The sequence below is a fragment of the Prenolepis imparis genome, unplaced genomic scaffold (assembly GCF_030444845.1).
Source record: "Prenolepis imparis isolate NDT839.2.m4 unplaced genomic scaffold, iyPreImpa1.0 SCAF_21, whole genome shotgun sequence".
NCBI classification, from domain to species: domain Eukaryota; kingdom Metazoa; phylum Arthropoda; class Insecta; order Hymenoptera; family Formicidae; genus Prenolepis; species Prenolepis imparis.
The window spans coordinates 581,223-605,893 of NW_028141179.1; the positions used below are offsets into that span (position 1 = coordinate 581,223).

Here is a 24,671-nt window from a genome sequence, read left to right on the forward strand (position 1 = left end):
ATATAACTGAACGGGGGGGGGGGGTTCTCCCGGTCGGGACGTCCCTGTACTTCGTGGCGCGACAGCAGTCGAAGGCCTGACCCGGAGGGGTCCCGGGCCTCCATCCCCTTCAGGTTCGCCGGTTCCAGGGGTCCCGTCGGTCGCGGCACCGGGCAGGTCCTGCTTCTCGTCGCCGCAAAGGCGGCGGGAGGTTGCGCGGCCTCTCTGGTTCCGGTCGGCGCTTTCCGGGTACGTAGGGCCCCTGGGCGGCCCATTCGGGGCCGCATTTCGGGCAGGTTCGCACAGTGAATCCCTGCCTTCCGCATCGGAAGCAGTACCGAGTGGGGCCAGTGTTCCACCGGAAGGGGCACTCGGCCAGAAAATGGTCGAGTCCTAGGCAGTTCCAGCACCCCTCCGGGGGTGCCGATTCCGGACCCGACCGCCACCCGGTTATCTCCAGCGGTAGGCCGGGCGGGGCGGCTGGTGTGGGTGGAGCGGGGTCCTCCGATGCTCGCCGGATCGGGGCGCATCCCATTCCCCGGTCGTCAAACTAGGGTGGGGTCCTATCGCCGTCCCGGTGACCCGCACCCTCGGCCTCCTCGGGTCTTGGGTTGGACTCACGCCGTCCGGGTTTTCGGTGGGTTTGATGTCCTGGGCGGCCGCGGCCGCCTCGGGCCTCTCGTCTTGGTCGGCTTCTTCCTGGGGCTCGTCGGGGGCCGGGCTCGCTTGTATCCGGGCGATCTCGGCTAGGAATAGGGCCAGGAATCCGGGTCGTGTCCGCTCGTTACCGGCCAGAATCTCCGCGCACGCGGAACTTATCCCCGGCACTCATTCTGTCTCTCCCTCGATACCGCGACAATTCTATAGGACAGGAAGTGGCAAGTATGGCTTTAGATCCTTCACGTGTATCTTTACTATCTCGCGATCCGCTAAATCTTGTAGTTCATAGACTACTGGCGACAATATTCGCGACACTTTAAACGGACGGGTGAAATTTGGTCGCTAGTTTCGCCGATACCGCTTGCGCCGCGGATGACAACACATGTCTTTTAAAAACTAACTCGCCAATCGCGAACTGCCGGTCACGCCTCCGCGCGTTATAATATCGCGCTTGTTTCTCGTGTGCGGCTTCTAAATTCTCAATAACCCATTCTCGCAAGTTTTGGATTTTCTCCATTCACGTTCGCCATTCTACCGGGTTCGCTTCTCCAATCGCGACATCCGCCTTTTGCCTTCCTTTCTCGGTATTCGTCGGCTGGGGTTCACGACCAAGATTCAAAAACGCGGGAGTCGTTCCCAACGATGTATGATACGCGGTGTTATACGCAAATCTAAACTCGGCTATGTGTTCGTCCCACTCCCTGTGATTATCCTCGAGAAAGGCTGTTATCATGGTCTTTAATACGCGGTTTACGCGCTCGACCGGGTTCGCCTGCGGATGGTACGGAGGTACGGTGATGTGTCCGATACCCCGTTCGCGCGCGAAAGCCTTCAACTCGCGGTTAATATACTCGATGCCGTTATCTGTCAATAGAATGCGTGGTGTTCTCCACCGTGTGGCGATTCTAAGAAGAATAGAATGCCAACACCGAAGGTTATTCTTACGACCACGCGCAATAAATTGAGTCACACTGGTTAACGTATAACAGAATTTATTATTAATCACAAATATATCAAATTTCCGAGATACAATGTTTGTAGGAACTACTAGAAGCTCGATACGACATGAGCAGGTTAATTGACGACATGAGTGAATGGTATTAACGACAGAAACAGTTCACATGGATGTAATAATTAAGCCGAGACTAAGCACGCACTTACAAAACTTATTAAGACTTCCGACCAGTACAATGGTTCGCACGCGAGAGACAAAGCACACCTAATCTCTTGGAAGGCGGAAACGATCCGCACGCGAAAACCCGCGAGAGAGTTATAGACGCGCGCAAGCGCCGACGAGTTATAGGGAGACGCGCGCAAATATCGGCAATCGCTTGCCGATTGGTTCGCACGCTAGGGACTTAGAGTCGAGTGGCAGAAGTCGCCACATTACTCCCCCCCGAGTGACTCACGGACGGTTCGTGAGGCGCGAAAGTAACGCGTTTACGAGGGGCTGGAGGATATGTTCTCGGAATCGGCATTGTTGATGCCGGCTCCGCTGATGTACTCGGTACAGGCTCCTCTGTCGCTGTCGTCTCGATAAAGGCGGGTTTAAGCCTCTCGGTAGTAATGGTTGTCGGCTGGCCGTCTACGACAACCACGAAAACGTTGTCGCTCGGGCGGCTCTGCACCTCGTATGGTCCCTCGTATGGTGATTCAAGTGGTCGCTTTGCGCGATCAACCCTGACAAAAACATGAGTACAAGTATACAAAGTCTTATGAGCAAAGGGTTTACGTTTATTATGATGCGCGGTTGGAGCTGGTCGGAGCAGTCGCATGTGCTCACGTAACGTCTTCAGGAAGGTCTGCGGCTCGGTCCGTGGTTCTTCGTGCAAGAAAAATTCACCGGGAAGCCTCAGTGTAGTACCATACACTAGCTCGGCTGTGGTAGCTTTGAGATCCTCTTTTATGCAGGTACGCAGGCCTAACAGGACAGTAGGCAGTATGTCGACCCATTCTCGTTGGCCATGACACGTGATAGCTGTCTTCAGGGAACGATGCCATCTCTCGATCATGCCGTTTGAAGGCGGGTGATAGGCTGTGGTCCGTATTCGCTTGCTGCCGATGAGATTTGTCAGTGCCTGAAATAGAATAGATTCGAACTGCGTACCCCGGTCCGTGGTGATCGTGACCGGTGCGCCAAAACGCGACACCCACGTACAGTAGAAGGTCTTGCTGATAGTTTCCGCTGAGATGTCTGTAATAGGTGTGGCTTCAGGCCACCTCGTGAAGCGGTCAATCATTGTCAGGCAGTAGCGTTGTCCTCTCGATGGCGGCAGTGGTCCGATGATATCCAAATGTACGTGATGGAAACGCGCATTAGGCATCGCTATGTGCTTTGGAATGTTTCTCACGTGGCGATGAATTTTACTGCGTTGGCAAGAGAGACATTCCCATGTCCAGGTAGCAATATCGTTGTTCATGCTCGGCCATACGAAACTGCGTTGAATGGTCTTCCGCGTCGTCCGTCCGCTGGGATGAGATAATCCGTGGACTGTGTTGTAAATCGTCCAGCGTAATGATTGCGGGACGTAAGGTCTGACATCTTCTCCTGATACGTCACAGTATAGATGAAAATCCGTATTTGGAATGCGTAGTTTGCGAAGATCCAAAGAAGATCCGCTCTGCAGAAGCTGTTTCAATTCATCATTGTTGAGTTGATGTGTCGCCAGCTCGTCTGTTGTTACGATAGTTGGCATATTGATAGTGTTAATCCTCGATAATACATCAGCGATGGTGTTGCTGTCGCCAGCAATGTGTACGATCCTGGTGGAAAATTGGCCGATCCAGTCGAGATGTCTCATTTGGCGTGGTGTTGCTTTATCTGATTTTTGTTTAAAAGCATAGATGAGCGGCTTATGATCAGTCGCTATTATCAGTTCTCGACCCTCGATGAAATGTTGGAAGAACTTGATAGCTCGATAGATAGCCAGGAGTTCGCGGTCGTACGTGCTGTAGTTCACTTCCGCTGGGCTCATCTTCTTGGAGAAAAATCCAAGCGGCTGCCAGGAATCGTTGCAACGCTGTTCGAGGACGGCGCCAATCGCCGTGGCGGATGCGTCGGTGCGTAGCAGTAATGGTACGTCCAGCGGATGCGCAAGCAATGTTGCATCGGCCAACTGTGTTTTGCATGTCACAAAAGCACTTTCCGTCGCTGCCGTCCACGAAACTGGGCGCTTGTCTCGTCTTTTTGTCCCGGTGAGTAGGGCGTGAAGTGGGCTCTGGGTTGCGGCCGCACCTTTGATGAAGCGTCTATAAAAATTAAGCATGCCCAGAAAACGTCGCAATTCGGTGATATTATTCGGTTTCGGAAAATCACGAATTGCTTGAACTCGAGAAGGTAGCGGCCTGGTGCCCTGTGCGTCAACCAGGTATCCCAGATACTCCACCTCGTCTTCTCCGAAATAACATTTTGATGTATTGATTGACAGGCCGTGTTCTCGCAATCTTTCGAGCACCAATTGTAGATGCTGACGATGTTGATCTGGGTCAGGCGATGCGATGAGGATGTCGTCAATGTAGCAGTGCGCGAAATCTAGTCCGCGCAGCACTGCGTCCATCAGACGTTGAAAGGTCTGTGCGGCGTTACACAGGCCGAATGTCATGACGTTGAATTCGTACAGGCCGAAAGGTGTGATGACGGCGGTCTTCAGACGATCCTCTGGTGCGATTGGTACCTGGTAATACGCCCTTACCAAATCAAGCGTCGTGAAAACGCGACAACCTTGCAGGCGATACGAGAAATCATGCAGGTGTGGCAAAGGATAGCGGTCAGGAACGGTGACAGCATTTAAACGACGGTAGTCTCCACAGGGACGCCAATCTCCCGTCTTCTTCTTGACCAGATGCAGCGGACTAGCCCAAGGGCTGCTCGACGGGCGGCAAGTACCCTCGGCCAGCATATGCGCGAATTGCTCGCGAGCGACTTTCATCTTCTCGGGTGGCAGGCGTCTCGCACGTTCAGCGACAGGCGGTCCTCGTGTCTGAATGTAATGACATACCTTATGCTTAGGCTCGATGCGGCGCGCTGGTCTGATTTCAGTGAATTCTCTAAGTAGGTCGGCGTACCGGACGGTACGATCAATCGTGGAAACAGCGGAAGACGGAACTCGAACTCGAACGAGTCGTCCGACGGAACCCATCCTTGTCTCTCCATCCACAAGCTGACGTCGTCGAAGGTCAATCATAAGGTTGTGATGTGCGAAGAAATCAGCACCCAAGATTGCTTGCGTTACATCTGCGACGATAAAGATCCATTCGTATTTGCGGCGTTTGCCAAGGTCGACTGCGACTAATTTTTCTCCGTAAGTAGCGATAGTTGATCCGTTCGCAGCAAAGAGTCGAAAGGTTTTCGAGATCGGATTATCTCTGGCTGCTTTGCGTGGTAGCACGGAGACGTCGGCTCCAGAATCAACCAGGTAGCGCATACCGGATATAGCGTCAATGAGTATGAGGCGTCGTTCTGTTTGACGGGCCTCCCTGCTTGCCTCGATGCGGTTTGGCAGATTCAGTTTCCCGACGGCGGGGGTGTGCCAGACCAGGCACACGGCTGTCGGCATTTCCTTGCATCGCTTCCAAATTTCGAGTGGTAATAACATACAGCTGTCTTCTGCTGTTGAGGTGTGCTTCGCGCGCGATAGCGTGGACGCGAGCGCGAACGGCGTCTCGTCCGACGATCAGGAGTATGACTTTCTCGGACTTGACGTGACAGCTCTTCGATACGGCGATACAATTCGGCAACTTCCGTCAAACGTTCTGGCTGTGTCGACGGAGAACTCACGGCGTCGACTCGTGAAGCACCTCTCGTATAGTCCATTATTTTGTCGGCTTGAAGTGCGAGTTGAACTAAGTCCGCGGTATCATTGGCGACGAGGATTCCTCTGACAGGATCAGGTAATCGCTCTAAGAAAAGGGTGCGCAAAACGGTGTCAGTGCACTGACCTCCTGCCAAATTCCTCAAACGCTGCAGGCAATGAGACGGCCTTTCCTCTCCAAAGTCCAATCCCTGTAGCAGACGTCTGAGCTTCGACTCGCTAGATTCATCGAAAGATGCGATGATGCGATCCTTCACTGCTCCATATTTATTATGCGCGGGCGGTGATGTAACAATATCTGTGATAAACGGTAAGACGCTTGAGTCAAGATTGAGGATAACGTACCGAAACTTTGACTCGTCGCTCGAGATGCGCGACAGTGCAAATCCAGCTTCGACCTGGGCGAACCAAAGCATCGGGTTCTCACGCCAGAAAGGTGGCAGCTTGATCAGCCTCGCTGTGTTAACACTGGCCTCTTCGGTATCACGCGAATGTGAAGGTCGTATTGTACTCGCATCATCTACCATCGGTTCATTGTCCGCGGGCAAGGTATCGCGCGATGGAGAACGTCTGACCGACATCGAATACAAAACTCTCTATCACTCTAAACACTCAGATCACCCGATATATTCACGCGTCACGAAACGTTCGCGAAAAGTCTAGCGACACAATATAATTCTGTTCAAATTCGCAACGGATGTCTGTTTATACCGATGTCCTTGTGCAAAAGAGTGTTTTCCCGCGGCACAGCACGATCAAAACACGTGACGATCAGCTGACTCAGCGGTCACACAGGATTGTGATCACGTGATCACGCGCAAGAATTTCGTGGCTCGCCGACATTTGAGAATGTTCATCACCCGCGAAAGAAAAATGTTAAAAAAAAATGTACGTCAATTAACGCCCGTAATTATGATGTCGCGCAATTATCACGCTGGTCGTGCGATTAGTATCACGTCGGGGTCACCAATTTTCGATGTGGCGATTCTAAGAAGAATAGAATGCCAACACCGAAGGTTATTCTTACGACCACGCGCAATAAATTGAGTCACACTGGTTAACGTATAACAGAATTTATTATTAATCACAAATATATCAAATTTCCGAGATACAATGTTTGTAGGAACTACTAGAAGCTCGATACGACATGAGCAGGTTAATTGACGACATGAGTGAATGGTATTAACGACAGAAACAGTTCACATGGATGTAATAATTAAGCCGAGACTAAGCACGCACTTACAAAACTTATTAAGACTTCCGACCAGTACAATGGTTCGCACGCGAGAGACAAAGCACACCTAATCTCTTGGAAGGCGGAAACGATCCGCACGCGAAAACCCGCGAGAGAGTTATAGACGCGCGCAAGCGCCGACGAGTTATAGGGAGACGCGCGCAAATATCGGCAATCGCTTGCCGATTGGTTCGCACGCTAGGGACTTAGAGTCGAGTGGCAGAAGTCGCCACAACCGATTGATTACCACGTCATCTAGTATCTTGCGTATCTTCTTACCGGTCGCTTTCCGGAGCGGACAACATTCTATCCACTTCGTGAATAGATTCTGAATCACTAACAAATACTCAAATCCGTTCTTACTCCGAGGGAACGGTCCCATAATATCGCTCGCGACAACTGTCCATGGGGTCTCTACCGTCCGTCTACCCATTAATTCGGCGGGAGCCGCTTGTTCGATTTTAGTTTTCTGACAAATATCACACCGATGAACGTATTCCGCGACATCCTTAAACATTTGCGGCCAAAAATAACGCAATGCAACGCCCTGATATGTTTTCTCGACGCCTAAGTGGCCGGCTTGCGGGCCGTCGTGAGCTTCACGTATTACTTCGAGACGCGATTCTTTAGGAAGCACGAGCTTCCACTGTTGTAGGTCGTCAACTACCTCAGCGACTACGCGATTCGGTTTCCTAAAGTAAAGCCTCTCGTCCTCTACTTTCCAGCCCGGATATCGGCGTGGAGATTCTTCGACATCTCTTATGCGTGCGTTATATCACTCATCATTCGCTATCGCGACTGCGCAAACTTATTCTCTGGCAGATTCGTATATTCTCGACAACGCCTCGCGTCAGGGACATGGTGTAGTGGACCCTTTCGGTGCTCGATCGTATAGTCGTATTCTAGTAGTTCTAAAGCCCATCGTGCTAACCGTCCCGTTGGGTTTTTTAAGTTATGCAGCCACCGCAGGCTGCTATGATCCGTAATGACGCGAAACTTGTATCCCTCGAGATACGGCCTAAACTTTTTAATCGCCCACACGACAGCGAGGCATTCCTGTTCTGTGGTGGCATACTTCTTTTCGGCTTCGGATAACGCGCAACTCGCAAACGCAATAACGTGCTCGACACATATACATTATACATAACCTAATCTAACCACTTTTTATTTGTGTTTTCTAAGGGGTTAGTGATTTTGCCTTGAAAAGTATTGGCTTTAATACAAATATTCGAGATTTCGTCCGAGTTTTTTAATGATTTATTTAATGTGTGTTCTGTCAAATTAAATTCAATCGGTTTTATATTGTTAATATAATCCCTCTCCTTTGCTTTTAGCAACCCGAGGAATTTTCTCTTGTAGGATTGATATATCTTTTTGTTGTATAAATTGAAAGAAATAATGTGCTGGTTAGCAATCTCATCAAAGATGTAGGGAGGGAGGCAGCTATGGAGTAATCCTATGAATTTCCTTAATTTTATGTTAAGATGATCGAGTGACCTATACAAACCGAAGATTTCAATATTTAAAATTTCTGATTTGATTTTTTGCAACAGTCTATCCATCCTAGTTATTGATTTATAGTGTTGTAATCTAAATCTGTTTTTGTAATAATTCGCTAGGTGTTTTGGAAATATTTCATGTCTTTTACAATGCTTTAAAAACATTAGCTAGTGTATTTATAATACGTTGAATATTATTTTTATCGGGAGGTTAATCTAAATAGTTTCAAAGGGACTTTTCTTACACAATTAGACTTAATTAAATAGTAATATTAGCTTTCTTTAGCCTAATTTAGGGTTCTATTACAAAGTAGAATAGTATCATTAAGAATACGATAATTAGAGTTTTTTCTGCTTGCATTTTTAATTTTTCTAACCTTGGGCGATATTGTCGGTACAATTTCTCCTCAGGGTGGCTTATATGCAAGTATACTGTATATGCGTAACCTAATCACATAAAACAGACCTTGGGAATCTTCCTTATTATTTATTTAATTCGAGTTAGGATTCTTATTAGGTCGATATATTTTTTCTCCTATCTCTTCCGTAGAGTATTTAGACGTGTTTACTATCAAAATGGAGCTATTTGATATTGAGGCAGGCATGGACGAATTATTGTTTGAGGGGGTATCGGCGGACAGGCTAGCAATGAACACAATTGAAAATCTCCATCAAGTAGAGAGATGTTTTCTACCGTATGAACATCGCCATATGCGTAACACAGTTAGGAAAACTATTTGTCTGGTTAAACTGCTATACGACCACGGACAACGAATGGATTTGGCGCGAAAAGTATTATTACATAAAACCAGGCAACAAGAGCTAGGACTTCAAAGCCTAAATGAAGAGATTAGCGTCATACGGGCGTTGTCATCCGGAGAGGAGCTTTCTTTTGATAAAAGCGGAGGTAAGGAATTGTCATCTGAATTGATTGAGGTTAAGGCTGCATCTTCTACTGACATAGATAGCAATGCCTTGCTGAACAAACTGGATTATGCTCGAGACACGCTTATCAATGTGTCACAAAAAATAGATGACAAGAAAATCGAGTTAATTTGTATCGACTGCGAGGTAGACGTGGCTATGGCTAGCTTTGGGCACGACGGTAACCTCGATATAGCAAATATGGAGACGCAGGACATCAGCTCTCATTGGACGGATAATAGTATGCAAACTGGCGATCAACCGGACATGAGGGGAAGGATACCCCGGTATAAAACCAATTTAAATTATGATGACATGGACAAACATATGGAAAAAGTTACCACCACAGGAGGACTTCGGAACCTCCAGTGGTCGGCGTGTCGGCACGGTACCCGGTGCTGATCCGTCGTCATCGAGAGAGGGGAATGTCTGCACGTTGCCAGCGAGCGTGCAGGCTGATATAGCTATCGCCTTGGACTGCACTCAATCTGAGGCAAGTCGGAGAGAACCTCTCGCCTCCTAATAGCGATAGCGAGGCAGAGGAATCGAGAGGCAGTAGAAGGGGTGTAAAAAAGGGTAAAGCAAAGACAGAGAAGACCTACCGCACACCAGCTAGAAGGAAGTCCAATAAAAAAGAAATTGTTTCCAAAGATGAAATAGACAACGAAATTACGTTTGACAGGGAAAAGTGGCTCGAATATGATGGAGAAAAATTAGGAGCGAGAGGCTTGGACTATCTCGCGGAGTTGGAACATCAAAGATCCATTTGTAATAACCTGGGAGGACGCGTCGAAGGTAAGCTCAAGAGCTGCAACGAGGTCGCCAGAAATATCTTCAAGGCTCTCATAGAAAAGGTGGTTGCCGAAGGAGATATCCTCTACATAAAGAGCCAAAATTTTCAATTGAAAGAGGAAGTAAAAGAACTTAAGAGAAAAGAAATAAGACACAGTAAGGAGATGCTGGACATGCAGAACATGATCAAAGGCCTGCAAAAACAAATCACGGCAATGAAGGGGGGATGTGGTCCCTTTCAGGCACCAGATCCTCCTCCTTCCTCTTACGTAGGAAGTTATAGCAGCAGGAATATGCCAAAGGAAAAGAGGTCGCCAGAAACAGCGAGGAAAGTGGAGAAGGGTGAACCTAAATTTAAAACTAAGATATATTCTAACACTAATACTTACCGAGAAGACGATGGATCACCGATGGACAGCACGCCTGGTTGCTCGCGCAATGAAGAATATATGAACAGGAAAGATCCATGGCCGCAAGGTGAGTATGAGACTCCGGAGAGTATGGATTGGCAAATCCCGGAGCCTTCTGACGAGCCACAAGGTGTCTTTAGAGTACCTAAAAATAAAAATAAAAATAGGGTAGATGTAGGACCACGTAGGGACATCAAAATTATAGAAAATAGGCAACTCATTCCTCCGAGAGAGGAGTGGAACAGAGTTGGGAGGGGAGGAAGGGTTAGTTATAATAATCCTTATCCTTCTCCTTCTCCTTCCAAAGTAAGGCCAAGGATTGAAAAACCTACGAATAGGAGGGTGAATCAAACGGATAATATTAAGCCGGGCAAAAGATTGGTTAAGCCAGCGGTGGTGACAATAACCAGTAAATCGGGAGGAGCCACTTACGCTGATATACTTGGCAAAACTAAGAGCAGTGTCTCGCTTAAGAGCCTCGGGATTCAAAACACCCGCATGAGGAGGGCGATGAATGGAGCCATAGTGATTGAGATACTTGGACCGCAGGGCAAACAGCTGGCGGGTCAACTATGCTCTAGCCTTGGGGAAGCGCTTGGAGAGGATGCAAGAGTGGAGAACCCTGTAGCTATGGGGGAAATAAGACTGCGTGGTATCGATCCAGCAACGTCTCAAGAAGAAATTAGGCAGGAATTGGCGTGCATCAGCGACTGTCCACTATATGATATGAAAATTAGTGGTATCAACACAATGCGCGACCGTATGGGCATCGCCTGGATATCCTGTCCACTGGAATACGCAGTTAAAATCGCGGAAAAAGGAAGCGTAATGCTAGGCTGGACGTCAGTTCGTATTGAATTATTAAAGAAGCGACCGATTCAATGCTTCAAATGTTGGAAATTTGGGCACGTTCGTGTGAATTGCAGAGCTAGCATAGATAGAACTGGTTCTTGCTTCAAATGTGGTCAGGCAGGGCATACAGCCAATGGCTGTAATCTTATGCCCAGGTGTGTAGTTTGTGAGGAAATAGGCAAGGATCATCGTCACAGACTGGGCTCACCTCGCTGTTTAGAGAATCAGGGCTTTCCCAGCGGGGTGCAAAAAATCAGAAGGGGTTCGGTGGCGGTAAATGGAGTAACGCGTGAGGTAACGCGCCTGTTCGCATTGGTGATATGTAATTATAGATAAGATGGGTTTAAAGATTTTGCAAATAAATTTAAATAGAAGCTGGCCGGCCCTAGATCTGTCAAAACAATACATTATGGAGGAAAATATAGGATTATGTTTAATATCCGAACCTCCGGGAAACCTACGAGATTCCAATCGGTGGTTTGCAAGCAAAGACAGGCTTGCGGCTATTATGTGGAGAGCGGAGAGTTCTTCAGGGTTAATATGTAAATGTATTAGGCGAGGTAGGGGGTTTGTGGCAGTTAAATGCGGGGATATAAATTTTCTTTCGTGTTACATTTCACCCAACGTCAGTACTCGAGTTTTTATGAACTTTCTCGAGGAGTTGGACATTTGTGTTTATAGTCTGACATGTGGTAGTATGCGGAGATTTTAACGCCTGGTCTGTCTTTTGGGGCTCTTCCTATACAGACAGAAGGGGTGAGTTACTGGAAAGGTGGGCAGCTTCGCGCGATTTAAGACTAATCAATCAGGGCAATTCATACACCTGTGTAAGGCCTCAGGGGGATTCGGTTGTCGACCTTACATGGGCGACACCAAGTCTCCTTGGGCGTGTGATAAATTGGGCGGTGTTGGAGCGAGTGGAATCTCTTTCCGATCACCGGTACATTGTGTTTGGAATCGGTAATTTTGTCAGTACCGTACGCGAACCCGCAAAGAGTAGGTGGAACCATAAAAAGATGGACAAGGAGCTATTTATGACTACCTTGGAGTTTATTTTAGACGCTCAGGTTCCGGACGAGGCTACTCTTTCTCCGGATCGGTACGCTGATTGGCTAATTAAGATAATCAGTGACTCGTGTAACGAGTCACTGATTATCTTAATTAGCCAATCAGCGTACCGATCCGGAGAAAGAGTTTGAGCCGCCTCATGCCAAATCTCCGGGGACCCGGTGAACGGAAACGAAGACTCTACTCAGGGGTATTGACGTCTGTAGCAATGTATGCGGCGCCGGTCTAGAGTAGGACGTTATCCTCTGCTCCGGATAAAGTTTTACGCCCTCTGCGAAGGGTTCAACGATCCGTTGCGATAAGGGTCATTGCGGCGTATCGTACCGTCTCTTTTGACGCGGCAACACTACTCGCTCGAATGCCACCATGGGCTCTGGAGGCGTCCTTGAGACAAAGGACTTATCAGAGAATGACGGAATTGAGGAACAGCGACGAATGGAGCCTAGACGCAATAAAGGAGATAAGATTGGAGGAACGAATACTGCTCCACAGACAATGGGTTATCTTCTTGAGCCGGCCAGGAACCTGGGGGCGCAGGACTATCGATGCTGCGAAGCCGCACTTGGTACGCTGGATGGAGAGGGAGCACGGGGCTGTCACGTATCATCTTACCCAAATTTTAACTGGGCACGGCAGCTTCGGGCACTTTCTCTGGCGAATAGGCAAGAGGACAACCTCCGAATGCTACCACTGTCATGACACCGACGACACGCTTGAGCACACGCTAGCGGTTTGTCCCAGCTGGGCCAATCTAAGGAACAGACTATCGGGAGACTTGGGTCTGGACCCGGTTGAAGGCCTCACCTTGACAAAGGTAACATAATCCTGATGAGGCAAGAATTCTGGACTTCGTTCATGGAATTCGCATCCTCAGTAATGAAGATGAAGGAGGAAGAGGAGCGTAGACGGGAGGGGATGCTCTCCGTTTCTCCGTCATCGTCCTCTACATGATGAGCGAAATATTGTGAAACCTTTTATCCCTATCCTACATTTCCTTTCCATACTTCCTTATTCCTTTTACATAGAGTGCTAACCCATCATGCTTGGGGCAGGTGACACAAACGGGGTAGTTTGTGTGCGCCATAGCACGCCCGAATCATGGTGGGTAGGGCATTCCGGCAATTGCACGTGGCGCTGGAATGCCCTCTTCGAGTTGGTCGACCCGGGTCTTACATTGGCCCGGGTCTCTTAGTTTTCGCGATTTTAGTTGGTGCGTTATAACGCAGGCGCGAGGCAATTCCCCGGAAGTTATGCGCGAGCGGTTCCCGGGGAGTTGCCACTAAGCGTCAGGATGCCACCGGTGAGATTTAGTTGGTAGTCGGTCAGGTCGGCGGATGCGTCACCACCGGAGTCCAACACTACCCAATGCTTCCCCCGAAGCGGCGGGTGTCAGTAAAGACTGTGATTCCTCATCGACAAAAAAAAAAAAAAAAAAAAAAAAAAAGGTTTGGTTAGGTTAGACATTTTCTCTCTCGTCGTACACCACTTTGCCGTAGTGAGAGAGCTCACCCGATACTTGTATCGGGTGCTAAGAGTGTACAGTTCCATCTTTGATGGAACAAGGGGATGCCAGCGGGTCCCATAGGGTCTTCTTCTTCGGAAGTTGGCCCACTGCTGGTAGAGGAAGGAAAACCTCGATAAAAATCCCGGAGAGGAGGCTCCGTTAGTCTGGTAAGACAATCTCCTAAGGGAAGGAAAACCCCGACAGAAAACCAAGTGACGAACTTATACATATACAACATGGACAGCACAATAAAACGAAAGACTTTCCTGAGGTCGGATACCAGGAACCGGCGGGGGGGGATATTGTCCCGGTTTCCCCCTCGTCGTCATCGGACGACGGGCCATCTGGTGCCTTGACGGCGAGGGCACCAGAGGAAACGGTTATCGCGCGGGCTAGTGGGGAAGTGCGCCGTGATACGGTGGATAGTTTGGTGCACCTATGGAAGAACACCCATCTGCCACTATGGAGGATCCGCAGGCGGCTTGTGGACTTTACTGGGGCCTGTTCAGAGGAAGATCGAAAACATAAAGATTTCGACACCCTCGTAGACCTCAGGGACAAGCTATTAAAGTCGGAAATCAAGGATCGGGATCCTTTCGAGTCGGAGAGGGATCCTGGATCCTCGGTGTCGAATAGTGCGAGTGAGCGGGGGAGAGACTCTCCTGAGCCCCCCCGGTCGTGTGTGAGTTCGCGAGAACCGAGCAGGGACTCCGGCGAGCATGCTCGGTTGTTGGAGGTGGAGGTGGTTCGCGACACCTCGGATGAGGCGGGGGAGGAGGACCCCTCCTTCATCTCAATTGGATCGACCTCACCATTGGGGGAGAATGAGGCGTTGTTGCCTCGGACCGAGGTGCGGACTCCTGCGAGAGGACGGGTCTCTCCGAGGGCAGGTCCATCCGGAGGGAAGAGGACCCCTAAAGGCAAAGGTAAGTCCTCAACTTGCTTAACTTACGTGGAAAAGCGCGGTCGACCGGCTACGACCGGTGAATATGTCGGGCTCGCTAAGGCGAAGGAGCGCCTGAATGCTGCGCTGAGAGAGGAGATCCTTCTCAAGGATGCCGATAGAGTGCTGGATCCGCTTATCGGTCCAAACCTCACGAGGATGGGTCGGGAGCAGCTCCCCTCCAGAGAGGAGTTCCGGGAGGGACTTACGGGTGTCTCTGCGCTGGACCTCAAGGTTCTGGCGGAGAGATACCTGAGTCAAATCAGGAAGGTTGCCGAGGTCACCGGGTTGGAGGAGATTCTGGTGAGAGAATTGGCGGTCTCCTCCTCTAGATTGGAGGAGATCGTTGGGGTGTGTGAGGAGAGGATCTCCGCTTCAGCGGTTCCCGAGGTGGAGGGCCTAAGAGCGGAGAACGTCGGACTGAGGAGGCGGGTTGCCACCCTGGAGAAGGAGGTCTCGAGGGTGACTGGGGAGCTGGGGGCCCTCAGAGCCAGTCTTCCCAACCTTGGGGAAGAAGTTGAGCGCCTCCTTTATCGGGAGGCGTCGAAAAAGGCGGCCAAGGCAGCGGAGGCCAAGAAGAGGAAGAGGAAAGATCTGGAGGAGCTGCAGGCTTCCAAGCGTTGCGTGGAGTCGGAGGGGGCTCTCTCGCTTCTCAAGGAGGCAGGGGGCACCTCGACCTTTTTAGAGGAGATGACGTCGCTCCTCGATCAGCGTTTGCTGGATATGAGGGGCGACGTCGTTTCGGCGGTTTTGGCGGCGTTGCGGCCGGGTCCGGCCGGGGAGTCTGGGGCCGGGGTTCCTCCTCTTGGAGGATCTCCCGAGCCCCCTTCCTCGGCGGGTGGAGGAGGTGCGTCCGTCGCAGATGCCGCCCCGGTTTCGGGGGGCTCCGCGCCCTCTGCCGCTGCGGAGGGTGTCGCGGATGCCTCTCGGGCTGGGGCGTCCAAGAAGAGGCGAAAAAGGAGCAAGACTCGGCGTGGGCGTCTGCCTGACGGAGCTTCCGGTGGAGGAGTTCCAGCGGTTGCGGACTCTGCGCGTGGGACTCGGGAGAGAGTCCACGTGCCGCCTGCCTCCGTCGTGTCGTTGACGGTGGCGGGTGACGGGGAAGATCGCCCGTCCTACGCCTCGGTGTTGTCCGAGGCGAAGGCGAGCGTAAGCTTGAAGGACCTGGGCATCGGCGGACTGCGGATGCGGTGGGGAGTCGCCGGTGGCATGCTCCTCACAGTCCCGGGCGAGGGGTCGGAGGCGAAAGCGGACGCTTTAGCAGCCGGCCTCTCCAAGGTATTTGCCGGCTCTCGGGCCGTTCGGGTGGCTCGCCCCTCGAGGACCGAGGAGGTGCGCCTCAAGGGCGTCACCAACTTGGTCTCGAGGGACGAGATTTTGGCGGAGGTGGCCTCTGTTGGCGGTTGCGGGGTCGGGGAGATTCGGGCCGGAGAGGTCCGGATTCCCCAGGGTGCCCGTTACGGGACCTTGTGGTTGAGGTGCCCGGCGACGGCGGCGCGTAGGCTCACGGCGGCGGGAGGGCTCTGCGTGGGCTGGACGACTCTGACGGTTCATCCGTTGAGTCGCCGGCCCATTCAGTGTTTCCGCTGCCTGAGCTTCGGCCATGCGGCATCGCGGTGTGGTTCCTCCGTGGATCGCACCGCGTGCTGCTTCAGATGCGGCAAGGAGGGGCATCGAGCAGCCTCGTGCGCGGCCCCTCCGCATTGCGTCGCGTGCGCGGGGAGTGGGCGGCCGGCGAGGCACAGGTTGGGTTCGTCCGGCTGTGCTAAGCTGGTCGTCCCGCCCAAACGAGTCGATGGGGGACGCGAGAATGCTCCCAAGGGTCGGTGGCAGGCCCCGGGGCGCCCCGATGGGGGGTCATCCGGGTGTGTGCCTGTTGGTGTGTCGCAGGAGATGGAGGTGGATCCGGCTAGCGTCGGGCTACCTCCCTCTCCTGTTTTGCGTGGTTTGAGCGAATGAGTCGTCTTTGTTTTGGTCCAATGTTGTATATGGGGAACGCGGCCGGCATTCTCTCCATCTTTGGAGGGAGAGTGGCTGGTTTTCGGTTGAGTCCTCTGTCTGTAGTCTTGTTGGTAAGTCTAATGTCTATATGTGGGCTGCGGCCTACCTGCTCCCCGGAAACGGGGATCGCGTGGTCCGGTTACGCCTCTTGTACTTGTTACTTTGCGTTGTTGTAAAGTTTAGTGTGGTAAATGGGGGCTGCGGCCGGCATTTCTCTCCCTCGAGTGGGGGAGAGTGGCCGGTTCGGTTACGCCCTCTGTCGTTTCGTCCATACGCGTTTTGTCGTATGTTTGGTGAGTGTGAGTGAGTCGCTGCGCGGCTCGCCGTCCGGTTCGGCAGGGAAAGGGAGTGAGGGCTCTCTTTCCCATTGCACGTCGTCCAGGGACGAGGGGGGGGAGGATTGGTAGCCCGGTCCTCCTCTCTAGCTCGCAAGAGCACGGGTATTGGTTTAAGGGGGGACACCCGCCCTTCGGGAAGGGCCCGGAAACGGGTCGGGCCATGAGGGGGCACCCGAGGTTATGCGAGAGCGGTTCCGGGTGTCTCCTCGTTCGGCTACGGGCTACGGACTGGTTTTAGGGCATCGGTACTAACATCGGGGTTAGTACCGTGTGGTATTCAGCCTGGCCGCACCGGTGGTCAGGTTGTGAGTCCCCCACAAGTCCGGTTACTCCCCCTCAGGGGTGCCGGACGAGTGCGTAAAGGCATTTCCAGTCTTTAAAAAAAAAAAAAAAAAAAAGGTTAGACATTTTACGAAAACTTTTAATAATTTGTACATATAGAGTTGGACCTCAAGAACGTATATCCGTCGAGATTTTTTGATTATCTCACCCCTGTGCTTAGATACTAAGGGTTGAAGTTTCAAAATGAGGAGAAACGTTACAAGGAACCGTCGGAGATGTACGAAATCTATATATCCGAGTTCTCGAGGTCGAGTAGAGACGAAAAGGTGGTATGGACCAACCCTCTATCTCGAACCGTTAGGGTAGTTTACTCTTGGAAGGGGCTTGAAAATGAAGTTTGCGTCGAGGGTTCTGTTATGGGTGGAAAAATTCTCATCGGAGGAAGGTTCTTCGGGGCCAAAAGGAGGGTCGAATCGGACCATCCCTTAAAGGTGTAAATTTTGAAAAAAAAAAATTTTATAAAAATTGGAAAAGTGTATATCCGAGTTTCTGAGGCCGAGACGAGTCGAAAAGATCCTATGGACCAACCCTCTATCTCGAACCATTAGGGTAGTTTACTCTTGGAAGGGGGTTGAAAATAAGGTATGCGTCGGGGGTTCTGTTATGGGTGGAAAAATTCTCATCCGAGGAGGGTTCTTCGGGGCCAAAAGGAGGGTCGAATCGGACCATCCCTTAAAGGTGTAAATTTTGAAAAAATTTTATAAAAATTGGAAAAGTATATATTCGAGTTGCTGAGGTCGAGATGAGTCGAAATGGTCCTATGGTCCAACCTTCTATCTCGAACCGTTAGGGTAGTTTACTCTTGGAAAAGAGTTGATAAATTGTCCAAGTCCCACAAGGCTAAGCGGGGTTCACAAAATAAAACAAAATTAGTGTATACCAATCTATAGAGAATCGAAATTTACGCATTCTGGACCCCCAAATTTTATTGGTTTTTTTTTTTTTTTTTTTTCAGTAAGTTCTGGTCATTTCTGGCCTTTTCCCGGCCTTTTTTCTGGACTTTTCCGGTTACTACTGGTCGGTTATGTCCGGGTCGGTTAGGTTAGGTTAGGTTAGGTTAGGTTAGGTTAGGTTAAGTGGACTCTCAAAGGACGACGGTCCATGTGCCAAACCCTCCTCCACGTGGTGAGAGTTGGAAACGTCGAGGTACCCCCTCGGCGGCTAACGGGTCACTGGCTTCGGGCAGAGCGCATATATCGCTATGTGTCTCTGGACACTGGCGTGATCGCTTGATATCCCTTCGAATGCTGCGGTCACAGCCGAAAACTGGGCGAATGCCCGGTCGATAGGCTGGGGGTAATTATCCTTAAGCCGTGGCAGGGGATGTCGGGTGATCGCAAAGGTGTCATCGCGGCGCATTAGGCGCAATCTCGAGGAAGCTTGTTCCTCGGGATGGCCGACCTGAGGAGGAAGGAAATATAGCTTGGCTTGTTTCCGAATCTGAGGGAGAACCGGCTCGGGTGCCTTGCTTGCGGGGTGCTCACGGAGAGGTGGCGGCTTGGTGGGAGGCGAGGCACGCCTCGACGAGCCTACTGGGAACAGCCATCCTCTCCGCTAGTAGGTTGCGCCTCCGGGGTCGGAGATGCTCGGGCAGGAGCGGCCTCACTGCGCGTCCTGGCTGACGGTGATGTACCGGTGGGCTTTGGCCGTGCCGGGGTGATCTGTTGGCTGGGATTCGCGGATCGCCTGAGGTCTGCACGCGTTACCCGCTCCGCATGGGGCTCGAAAGAGACCCAAGTAGAGTGGGTGATGAGGGTTGTGCTTCACCCTCCGGAAATACGGAAGCACACTTACATCGAGTCACTTATGTCGAGACACGGATGCCCACCGGGGCGCGGTGATGTCAAGTGAAGGGGGATCCCGGAGCCTGACATCGCCAGCAACAGGGGTCCGCCTCCCCCTCGTATAAAAACTCGGAGGCGGGGACACGGGTAGAGATGATGATGGTTCTCTGGGTCTTTACTCAGAGGGCAATGCATCATACAAACAGGGGTCCGCCTTTCCCCTCGTATAAAAACGCGAAGGCGGCCGGTGCTGGGATGTATTCGAAATGGAAACATCCTGGTTAAATGGCATGGTCTGACCGGTGGACGGGCACGTGCTCCTGCGATTTCGGTTGTTCCTTGTGTCGGGGTGGGTCCCTGGTGAGCCCCCTCACCCCATATGACACTTGGAGCGGCCCACCTCCCCTCTTCTGTCAGAGGCTAGGTGCCAAGAGGGGTTTCGCAGGAGAGGCGACTCCCTGCCAATACAGACGTCTGTCTAGTGGGGATCACTCGGTCCACTATAAACATTCGGCGAGTGACACGCGATCGGGGGGGGTGTCTGTCTAGCAGGTGTACAGGCTCCTCCCCCAAACGAGAGGTATGTCCGGGCAGAGGGACATTTTGGGGTGGACGGTCTCTGCGGGGACCCGAAATCTATCGCACCCTCCTGGGTGGCACCCTCTCGTCGGTCGCCACCTTGTCGTGGTGAGAGGGCTCACCCAGTACACTGTCGTACTGGGTGCTAAGAGCGACCAGTACCAAGAATTCTTGGTACAAGGCCTTTCCATGCCTGGAAAGGCGGTATGCGTGAAGTTCTCATGATTGTCTAACGATGATCCTGACGGGCCATGCCGGCGGGGTTCGCCCCGGTAGGGCCACCCATGCCGGACGGGCCGTCGGGGGAGTAGACAAACATGGGGGCTATGTATGAATGAGTGTATGATGGCAGTGGGCGGCTGCCTAAGAGCCTAGGCCCACCGCCCTAGGGGAGCTCACCCCGAAATAAAAACACAAATATGGGAGGCAAAAAGACAAAGAAGGTAGTACCGACCCAGAAGAACTCGGATGCTTCAGGGCCCGGCAGGGAGGGGGGTATAGTCCCGGCCTCTACCCTGTCGTCATCGAACGACGGGCAGCAAGAGGCAAAAAAGAGGGAACAGCTTGGGGCCCTTCAGATGGAGGAGCTCTTTGGACCAGAAATGGGTACTTGGTACGAGGAGTCTCTGGCCGATCGTCCTTCGCGCGATATTACCGCGAGATGTGTCGATGACCGATGTGATGCGGAGGAATTAATCCACAAGCTCGTGGAAAATATGGACATTACGGTGGACCAAGGTAAAATACTGGACGCATTGACGGATAAAATCAATGACATAACGGAGGGGACGATGGAGCTGGCTCGCAGGGCATGCTTGTTTGAGAGCGAATGCGAGCGGCTCAAGCGTCGGCCCGAGGTGAGGGTTTGTGATGCGGCCACGATGACGGAAGAAGTCATCGGTCGGGCCGCGTCACCGGAGACTCCGCCTCGGGACAAAATGAAGGATGGGCTGGAGTCCAGGCTGGACGACATAATGTCCAGACTGGATTCCAACACGGAAAGGCTCGCCTTGCTCGAGAAGGGGATCGCTGAGAACAAGACGGGTGCGAGGAGGAAGAAAGAGAGGATGGAGAGGAAGGAGCCGGACTTGTCCGGTTCGTCCTCTGATGGGGGAGATAAGGGGGAATGGGTGGAGGTTGTGGGGCGAGGTGGTGGAAAAAAGAGGAGAAGGGTTGTGGGGATTGTGGGAGCGGGGGTTGGCGTTGGCGTCGGCGTTGGCGCTGGTGTCAGGGATAGTAATGGAGATGGAGTTAGGGTTAAGGGTGTTGCGGGGGCCGTGTCCCTCGGCGGGGCCACGGCCGCCAATGCAATGGGGACGGCGAGGTGCTACCGGTGCCTGTGCCCTGGGCACGTGCGGTACCGGTGCACCTCGTTGGTGGACAGGGGCGGACGGTGTTATCGCTGCGCCGCCCCTGGCCACAGGGCGTCGGAGTGCGTGGGCGGCCCTCGGTGTCCACTGTGTGTGGACCTCCGACGACCGTCTGCGCACCAACTTGGGGGGCCGGGATGCGCTAGGGCGGCGCCCTCGCGCATCCCGGGGGGAATGAGGAGAGAACCCGGCCGCGGGCTCGGGGGGGTCCCCTCGGCGAAACAGCCGAGGTGGAGGCCCCCCGGGCGCGTGGGCCTGACTGTCTCCCCCATTAAAGGGGGAGTGGGGGGAGGAGGGAGGAGCGCTGTGAGTTCATAGTGAGTAGAAGGAGGGACGGGGGCGCTTGGCCGCTTGCCCGCCCGCCGGCGGCTCGTAAGAGTTGGCCGGTGGGATGGCGGGCGGCCCTGCGTCCCCGTCCAGCCGGGGCGTCTCCTCGGAGAGGCCTCGGCGTTAGTGCCGGACGCCACTGGCCGAACTCCTAACCCCTTTGGGGAGGGGGGGAGTCATGGCGTCTGGCAGTGGGAGGGTGCCGCAGGGGGTCCAAGCTCCGGCTTGATCCCCATTGCACGCGGTTCCCCCCCTGCGAGGTAGGCGGTGGTTTGTGGCCCTTCCACCGGGAGTATACCCCCTAGGGGTTCTCCCGGGGGGAGGGAGCGGCCGCCGTCGAGAGAGGGGGCCTCCTTTGTTGTCGCCAAATCCAACCCCCCTTTGGGGGCGGAGGGAGCGGCAACATTGGGGGCCGGGGGGGGCGGCAGGGACTTAGGAGCGGGGGCTCCCGGGTCCCATTGCACGCCGCCTCCCCACGGAGGGGAGAGGAGTGGTGGTGGTCCCCACTCCTCTCTGCCTGATAGGACATTGTCCTATCAAACGGAGGGGACGCACCAGAAAGTGGTGCGTCACGGCGCTTCGGAGGCCCCGTGTGCATGCGAAAGCGATTCCCGGGGCCTCCGAGTAGCGCCAGGAGGACCACCGTCAGGTTTAGCGGGTCGGGAAATGGGCCTTCCGCCCTTTCCCATCCCCGCATAACCCGAAGCCTCCCCCGAGGTGGAAGGTATGTGTTTAACACATTCCTGACGCAAAAAAAAAAAAAAAAAGGTTAGGTTAAGTGGAGAGGCATCCGCGAGGCACTCCGGTACCACCGGGTGCCTCAGTACATACAGGATGTGGTCGGGGACTACCTTAGCGATAGGTGGATATCCTACACGGGGCGGTACCAAACGCCGCATCGCAGGAGGATGAGCCGGGGGGTTCCGCAGGGGTCGGTCTTAGGACCACTCCTGTGGAACCTCGGATATGATCGGGTGCTGCGGGGCGCACTTCTCCCGGGCATGCACCTAGTGTGTTACGCTGATGACACACTGGTGCTTGCCCGGGGTGACAACTGGGAGGGGGCCCGCCGACTTTCATCGGTGGGTCTGGCACTCGTCGTTGGACGGATCCGCGCTTTGGGACTGAGGGTGGCCCTCCAAAAGACCGAAGTTATTCACTTCAACGGTCCAAGGAGGGGACCACCTCGGTCCCATATAGAGGTAGAGGGAGTCCGAATGGAGGTGAAGTCCCACTTGAAATATTTGGGACTCACGCTCGACAGCAGATGGAACTGGCGGGAACACTTCTGCCGCTTAGCCCCCCGGATAAGGGCAGCGGTCAATGGTATTGGCTGCTTGCTGCCCAACATCGGGGGGCCGAGGGAGAAGATCCGTCGCCTCTACATGAGGGCGATCGGATCTATGGCGCTCTACGGGGCACCTGTGTGGGCGGGCGACCTGATGGCACCTAGCCAAAGACTGCTGCTAGGTCTGCAGCGGAGGCTGGCCATCAGAATCGTCCGCGGCTATCGCACGGTTCCCGTGGAAGCGGCATGCGTGGTGTCGGGGTCGATACCTTGGACCCTGCTGGCGGAGGTGTACAAGGAGTTGTACGAGCAGAGGAGAGACCTTCGCCAGCGGGGCCTGGCCCTGACACCGAAAGCGGCGGAAGTGGCCCGGCAACGGGCAAGACAGCGCGCGGTGGAACGATGGTCGGAGGAACTACTCCGACCGAGGGCCGGTCTGCGCGCTGTCCAAGCGATTCAGCCAGTTCTATCGGATTGGCTGTCGAGAGATTTCGGACTCTCTTATAGGGTTGTACAGGTGCTCACCGGGCACGGGTGCTTCGGTGAGTACCTGCACGATAAGGCGCGGAGGGAGCCAACGACGAAGTGCCATCATTGCACGGAGGTCAGGGACACGGCGCAACACACCGTGGAATTCTGCCCAGCATGGGCAGAACAGCGCCGTGCCCTGACCGAAGCAATAGGGGGAGACTTGCAGCTCTCCAGCATGGTCAAGGCCATGCTGGAGAGCGAAGAAAAGTGGAGCGCCGTCGCCTCCTTCTGCGAGGACGTTTTAACGCGGAAGGAGGTGGCGGAAAGGGAGAGAGAGGAAGACCCGGACGCCGACCCGATACGTCGTAAGAGGGCTGGCGTCCGGAGAAGGAGGTTCGCCGCAGCCGCGGCGAGAGGATAGTGGGAGGGAGTTGTGTTGTGCGAAGGAGACGGGATCGGGGGGAACAATGTTCCCCCGATCCCGCCTCGGAGGCGGGGGGGAGAGTCGTTCCTCTCGGGGGATGACTACTCCCCTCGCGAGGAGGTTCTCTCGGGGATCACGGCCGAATCCCAACCCCCTTCGGGGGCGGAGGGAGCCCGATCCCCGGGAGAAGACCAAAAGAGAGGCGGAACGGAGGGGACACGATCCTCGCCCCACGGGGCGAGGTTCACGGGCCCCTCCCTACCGCTTAGGGATACTCCCTCTCTCGAGGGGTCTCCCGAGAGGTGCCCCCCGTGTCACGGCCGAATCCTAACCCCCTCCGGGGGCGGAGGGAGCCGTGATACGGGGGGGCGGAGGGCTCGCAGGATCTTTGGAGCGGGGGCTCCGGAGATCCATTGCACGCGGGCTCTCACGAGGGGGAAGAGAATGGGTGGCCCCATTCTCTTCCTTCCAGGACCGGGGTAAAACCCGGTCCTTTTTATCAAGGTTTGGAGCGCAAGCTCAGCGTGCAGCGGCCCCGGCGTATGCGGAAGCGATTCCCGGGGCCGCTGCACAAGCGCTCAGAGGGCCACCGTGTGGTTTTAGTGGGTCGGGGGAGTCCCCGGGACGCATTTGAGTCCCGGTGGGCGTTGATCCCAGCCCCACATAACCCTCTCACCTCCCCCGAGGTGTGAGGGTATGCGGTCGCGCATTTCCACACGCAAAAAAAAAAAAAAAAAAAAAAAAAAAAAAAGGTTAAGTGGAGAGTCGTAGAAGAAATCGAGACTCTGTCTGACCACCGGTATATCCGGATGGCTGTAAGTGACCCCTCTCTGGGACAGCAGACGAGACAACGTCGAAAAGCGGGAAGAAATGCGCGGCAACCAAGATGGGCGCTCCGGCGCCTGGATATAGACGCGCTGAAGGCTGCCGCGATTGCCAAGGCTTTGGAAGAGCCACCACAGGGACCTTTTGAAATCGAGGATGAAGCACTCTGGTTTAGGAAGGCACTAACAGAGATTTGTGACGCTGCAATGCCAAGAGTAGGGGCACCCTCCAAAGACAAAGCGGTGT

General features: G+C 53.4%; 2 protein-coding genes across 2 annotated transcripts; one reads left to right on the forward strand and one right to left on the reverse strand.

Annotated features, from left to right (window-relative positions):
* Positions 1-5,143: 5,143 nt before the first annotated feature.
* On the reverse strand, positions 5,144-5,977 carry LOC145946795 (uncharacterized). The gene has a single exon (XM_083056552.1). It carries the CDS (start codon positions 5,975-5,977, stop codon positions 5,144-5,146), a length of 834 nt encoding a protein of 277 aa, XP_082912678.1.
* Positions 5,978-12,587: 6,610 nt separating this feature from the next.
* LOC145946796 (uncharacterized) lies at positions 12,588-16,635 on the forward strand. The gene is made up of 2 exons (XM_083056553.1): positions 12,588-13,043; positions 13,978-16,635. Exons 1-2 carry the CDS (start codon positions 12,588-12,590, stop codon positions 16,633-16,635), a joined length of 3,114 nt encoding a protein of 1,037 aa, XP_082912679.1.
* Positions 16,636-24,671: the final 8,036 nt, after the last annotated feature.

Excerpts from the sequence above, each read along its gene's own strand:
- LOC145946795 (XM_083056552.1), bottom strand. The coding sequence starts at position 5,977 with ATGGTAGATGATGCGAGTACAATACGACCTTCACATTCGCGTGATACC.
- LOC145946796 (XM_083056553.1), top strand. The coding sequence starts at position 12,588 with ATGCCACCATGGGCTCTGGAGGCGTCCTTGAGACAAAGGACTTATCAG. Across the intron at positions 13,044-13,977 it reads AAGGCCTCACCTTGACAAAG|CACAATAAAACGAAAGACTT; the intron begins GTAACATAATCC and ends CAACATGGACAG.